Source organism: Canis aureus, chromosome 26, assembly GCF_053574225.1.
Source record: "Canis aureus isolate CA01 chromosome 26, VMU_Caureus_v.1.0, whole genome shotgun sequence".
Lineage (NCBI taxonomy): Eukaryota > Metazoa > Chordata > Mammalia > Carnivora > Canidae > Canis > Canis aureus.
This window is the reverse complement of record NC_135636.1, coordinates 31311110-31317063: the sequence shown is the minus strand read 5'-3', so window position 1 is coordinate 31317063 and position 5954 is coordinate 31311110. Positions and strand designations below refer to the sequence as shown.

The 5954-nt window shown below is 39.1% G+C and overlaps 1 protein-coding gene across 18 annotated transcripts in view; it reads left to right on the top strand.

The window, feature by feature from the left end:
* Nucleotides 1–5954, top strand: part of MROH8 (maestro heat like repeat family member 8) — a 59166-nt gene that overhangs the window by 27307 nt on the left and 25905 nt on the right. For all 18 annotated transcript variants that reach the window (XR_013365221.1, XR_013365222.1, XM_077873079.1 and 15 more), the window contains 2 exons: nt 498–616; nt 3610–3762. Coding sequence is in view for 16 of the 18 variants with exons in the window: in XM_077873079.1 (XP_077729205.1) it covers nt 498–616; nt 3610–3762 (272 nt within the window). In the remaining 2 variants the exon portion in view is untranslated. The remainder of the gene's footprint in view (nt 1–497; nt 617–3609; nt 3763–5954) is intronic.

Genomic DNA, 5954 nt, shown 5'->3' with positions numbered 1-5954 from the left:
ACTTCCCATAAATAAATCTCCAACAAACATGAGTCACAATGCAACATAGAAACAAAGCACTATGAGGGAGTATTGGCAGACTCAATAAACAGCAAAACTAGACACAGAAAGAGTTCTGGTATCGGCATTATCAGATACTGCATAATTGTATGATTTTTTATGGGGACCTAAGCTTCATAAGGAGACCCCTTAAAAGTCCTCACCAGTAGTAAATGGTTTGGGATAGTTGTCTCCCAAATCACTCAAAAGCTCTGCTCTTACAAAAAGCTCTTTTCTTTTTCTTTCAGCCTTTTTAATATATTGTCTGACAACAGAAGGGAAACAAATCAGCCTTCAGATTAACACACTCTCCACCCCCCAGACACTTTGATCTAAGTGAGAAAGATAAGAAGGATGAGTTCTTAGGATTCACTTCAACCTGGGGATTGATCAGACTTGCAAAATCAAGAAAAAGGAAATAAGCCAGAAAGTATTAATATTTCATGTTTTCTTCTCAGGTACCATTTATGACAAGAAAAATCACCCAAACTTGAGAAGAGCAATGAAAAAGTGTCAAGAGCTCCTAGAACTCTACAGTATTAAACAGTTCTATAGTTGTCCCTTCAAAATTGCCCAGGTAATCAGAATGGCTAAAATTATAAAGACAACTTGAAATGTTGGAGAGGATAGGAAATAACCAGAAGTCTCATACATATTGTCATGACAAAGTAAAATGGTAAAACTACTTTGGGAAAAGTTCTTAAAATTTCTTATAAAACTAAACATACAAGATTGCCCAGAGAATTTGCTCTCTAAACTTTCCATAGTTTGGAGATGAGGCACTGTGGTTGTGACTCTTAGACACCTTGCCCTATTAGTTAAGTGGCTTAGGTCAACCTGGCAGTGGGACCAGTATCACTGGTCTTCAGATAAGCTCTGTTCCCATTGATTGCTCTGCTAACCTTAGCCAGCCTCTTGCAAATGTAAACTCTTGTCCAAAACAGAGCTGCCAGAGGCTGTAGTTGACCCAACAGGCCATACGCTTTTAAATTAATATATGTATTCATTATGCAACAACTATTTAAGATTCAACTAGGTATGCAGTACTCTGTTAGGGGATAGAGGAAAAAAGAAAACCCACAGGGGTCTAAAGTGTCAGGCAGTTTAAATTCTCTATGCATCTGTTTCCTCATCTGTACAGAGCATCTGTAAAAATTGGGTTGTAAGAGTTAAATGAGATATTGTATGAAAAATGTTCTGCTTAGTGCCTGTCATATAGTAAGTGCCCAGTGAATTATACCTGTTATAATCATGTGAAAGACTTTATACGCTGCCGAGTACAATGAGAAGCAAAATGAAACATGCTTTTATTCTTATATTTTTATTATTTTTTAAATTTTTATTTAAATTCAATTAAATAAAATATAATGTGTTATTGGTTTCAGAGGTAGAGGTCAGTGATTCATTAGTCTTATATAATACCCAGTCCTAATCATATCACATGCCCTCCTTAATGTTTATCACCCAGTTACCCCATTCCTCCACCCTCTTCCCCTCTAGCAACCCTCAGTTTGTTTCCTATGATTAAGAGTCTATTATGGTTTGTCTCCCTCTCTGATTTTGTCTTGTTTTATTTTTTCCTCTCTTCCCCTATGGTCCTTTGTTTTGTTTCTTAAATTCCACATATGAGTGAGACCATATAATTGTCTCTTTCTGATTGGCTCATTTTGCTTAGCATAATACACTCTAGTTCCATCGACATGGTTGCAAATGGCAAGATTTCATTTTTTTGATGGCTGAGTAGTATTCTGTTGGATATATACCACATTTTCTTTATCCATTCATTTGTTGATGGACATCTGGACTCTTTCCATAGTTTGTCTATATTTGGCATTGTTGCTATAAACATTGGGGTGCAGGTGCCCCATAAGATCACTACATTTGTATCTGTAGGATAAATACCCAGTAGTGCAGTTGCTAGGTTGTAGGGTAGCTCTATTTTCAAGTTTTTGAGAAACCTCCATACTGTTTTCCAGAGTGGCTGTACTAGCTTGCATTCCTACCAACAGTGTAAGATGGTTCCCCTTTCTCTGCATCCTCACCAACATCTATCATTTCCTGACTTGTTAATTTTAGCCATTCTGACTGGTGTGAGGTGGTATCTCATTGTGGTTTTGATTTGTTGTTGTTGTTGTTTAAAAATTTTATCTGTCTATTCATGAGAAACACAGAAAGAGAGGCAGACACACAAGCAGAGGGAGAAGCAGGCTCCACACAGGGAGCCTGATGCAGGACTCGATCCCAGGACCCAGGATCACTCCCTGAGCCAAAGGCAGACACCCAACTGCTGAGCCACCCAGGCGTCCCATCCCATGTGGTTTTGATTTGTATTTCCCTAATGCTAAGTGATATGGAGCACTTTTTCATGTATCTGTTGGCCATTTGTGTGTCTTCTTTGAAGAAATGTCTGCTCGTGTTTTCTGCCCATTTCTTGATTGGATTATTTGTTCTTTGGGTTTTGAGTTTAATAAGTTCTATATAGATTTTGGGTACTAGCTCTTTATCTGGTATGTCATTTGCAAATATCTTCTCCCATTCTGTAGGTTGCATTTTGGTTTTGTCGACTGTTTCCTTTGCTGTGCAGGAGCTTTTTATCTTGATAAAGTCCCAGTAGTTCATTTTTGCCCTTGTTTCCCTTGCCTTTGGAGATGTGATTAGCAAGAAGTTGCTTGGCCAAGGTCACAGAGGTTGCTGCCTGTGATCGTCCTCTAGGATTGTGATGGATTCCTATCTCACATTTAGGTCTTTCATCCATTTTGAGTCTATTTTTGTGTATGGTTTGAAAAAATGGTCCAGTTTCATTCTTCTGCATGTGGTTATCCAATTTTCCCAACCTCATTTGTGGAAGAGATTGTCTTTTTTCCATTGGACATTCTTTCCTGCTCGGTCGAAGATTAGCTGACCACAGAGTTGAGGGTCCATTTCTGAGTTCTCTGTTCTATTCCATTGATCTATATGTCCGTTTTTGTGCCAGCTGATGATTTCAGCTTTGTGATAAAGCTTGACATCTAGAATTGTGATGCCACCAGTTTTGGTTTTCTTTTTCAGCATTCCTTTGGCTATTCAGGGTCTTTTCTGGTTCCATATAAATTTTAGGATTATTTGTTCCAGCTCTGTGAAATAAGTTGTTGGTATTTTGATAGGGATTGCATTGAATGTATAAATTGCTCTAGGTAGCATAATTCTTTTAATATATTGTCGCCAGCCAAAGTAATTTAGCTATGCCTGGGACCCTTTGAGCTGTATAGCACTAAAGCCTTTCCTTTAGTTCTGTTCCTATAAAAGTGTGACTCTTTCTGAGGATCTCAGTAAAAAAACAAACAAACAAACAAACAAACAAAAAAAAACAAACAACTCTTTCTAAAAATCAGAACTGTAAAAAGCCACACAAAGACTGTAGTGGGCATTTGGGTTGCTTCTAGCTTTTCACTTTTGTAAAGAAGACTGAAAAAACAGCCTTGTACATATTTGTAGGTCTCTCTGATTAACATAAAATTGAAATAATATTCCTTATTCAAGGTTCTATCATACTAAGTCTCTTGAAAATTCATCTTCCCTGAATCATTTCAGATCTTCGAAGCTTTTCTCAATTCAAATGAGCTCTTCCAGTTCGTAATGACTACATTGGATGGCCTGGAAAATCTGAAACATCCCTGCACCCAGAAATCAGCAGGAGAATTGCTGATAACAATGGTGAAAAATGCAGAGTCCCGATTTGAGAAGGTAAAAGGCTCAGTTTCCTGGGTTTGAAATATCAGCAAAACCCCTCCCCTCCTGTACCTGCTGCGGTGTCTTCTGCTGCTCCTGTTCAGCAGAGAGTAACAACTGAAGGGGCCCCGAGCCCATGAGTCTGTGAGACTTCCATTCAATAAGCATGTAATAAACAGTCATCGATGGGGATCCCTGGGTGGCTCAGTGGTTTAGCGCCTGCCTTCGGCCCAGGGCATGATCCTGGAGTCCCGGGATCAAGTCCCACGTCAGGCTTCCGACATGGAGCCTGCTTCTCCCTCCACCTGTGTCTCTACCTCTCTCTCTCTATGTCTATCATTAAATAAATAAATGAATAAATCTTTAAAAAATAAAAAACTTTAAAAAAATAAACAGTCATTGAATATGCAACTAGAGATGGATAGTTTTAAAATCCAAGGTGTGCTCCATATTTTCCAAAACAGTATAGTTTGGAAGGAAGATATAATTAGCACCTATGAGAATGGTAACTTCAATTTAGATCCCCATCCAGGTTAATTAAAGATATAAAACTTTAAAAAAATCAAGCCATAAGCAATCTTTGAAGGAGGCCAACTTAACTTAGTAAGCTTAAAATCAACAGATTTTATTTAAATGTTTCTAAAGTTGACACATCAAGAAATAACAATATAATTGTATCACCTAGAAATATTATAGGACATACTGAAAGAGATAAAAGGGCTGAAAATAGTAGTCCCTGGAGAGCATATTTGGAGACTATGCAGGAGAGAGCTTGGAATACCACTGGACTTTTTAAATTGATACATACTGTACTTTGATAAAAATAAAAATTAATTTTATTTATTTATTTTAAAGATTTTATTTATTTATTCATGAGAGACACAGAGAGAGAGGCAGAGACATAAGCAATGAGAGAAGCAGGCTCCATGCTGGGAGCCGAATGCGGGACTCGATCCCGGGACCCCAAGATCACACGCCAGGCTGAAGTCAGGTGCTCAACCGCTGAGCTATGCAGGCATCTCAAAATTTAATTTTAAAATGATGAAAACCCACCTGTAACTTACTAAAATAACAAAGATGGAAAAAAAAAAAAAAAAAACAATGTGATGAGAACATAGTGAGATGGGCCCTTCTATCAGTTGGATGATTTCAGCTGTAAAAACCACCACTCTGAGAAGCTTATGCATAATTTAAGTTTAAAGTGCTATCTTTGGGGTGCCTCGGTGGTGCAAGTAGGTTAAGCATCAGACTCTTAGTTTCAGCTCAGGTCGTGATCTCAGGGTCATGAGATTGAGCCCCACATCAGGCTCTGTGCTCAGCATGAAGTCTACTTGAGATTCTCTCCCTGTTCCTCTGCTCCTTTCCCACCTCTGCACATGCGCCACCCCCTCCATCTCAAATAAATAAATCTTTATAAATTAAGAGTTTCTCTTCTAGTTTAAGAAGTCTGGAAGCAACATATTCTCTAGGATTGGTTCAGCAACTCCACAGTGTTATGAAAGAGCCAGGGGCTTTTCCATCTGCCACTGTACCTGTTCATGTAGTCATAAGGTGCTCACAGCAGTTTCAGACTTGATGAGCAAATAAGATTATATCCAGCAAAGAAGAAATGTTGCCTTCCTTTTTGTCCCTTGAATCGGGGGGAAAGTGTTTCCCAAAAGCCTCCAGTACATTTTACCCCCATGTTTCATAATGCTAAAATTACATCACATGCCAGCTTAAGCCAGCTTCTGGCAACTGGGCATAATGACCATTTTGTTACAACGGTGTTGAGGACTGCCTCTCTGAGAAGATGACATTTCCACAGAGACTTAAAGCCCTGAGTCTATGAGTGGGCTTAATGGGCCAAGCAGAAAAATGGACCAAAGCCCAATTGTCCCTGTTTCCTTTACCTGAGTATGGAAGGCAAAGGAAACTTTGGGTGGAAGGCAAGTATGAACTCTAGCATTCTCAGAGTCAGAGTAGAACAAAATCCCAACTTCTTTGTAACACTTTTACTAGTTTGGTTATTATAAAATCAATACATAGGAGCACCTGAGTAGCTCAGTTGGTTAAGCGTCTGACTTTGGCTCAGATCATATGATCCTGGGGTCCTGGGATCAAGCCCCAGCATTGGGCTCCCTGCCTAGCAGGGAGTCTGCTTCTCCTTCTGCCTCTGCCTTTGTCCCTCCCCTCTGATCTGTCTCTTGCTCTCTCTCAAATAAAAT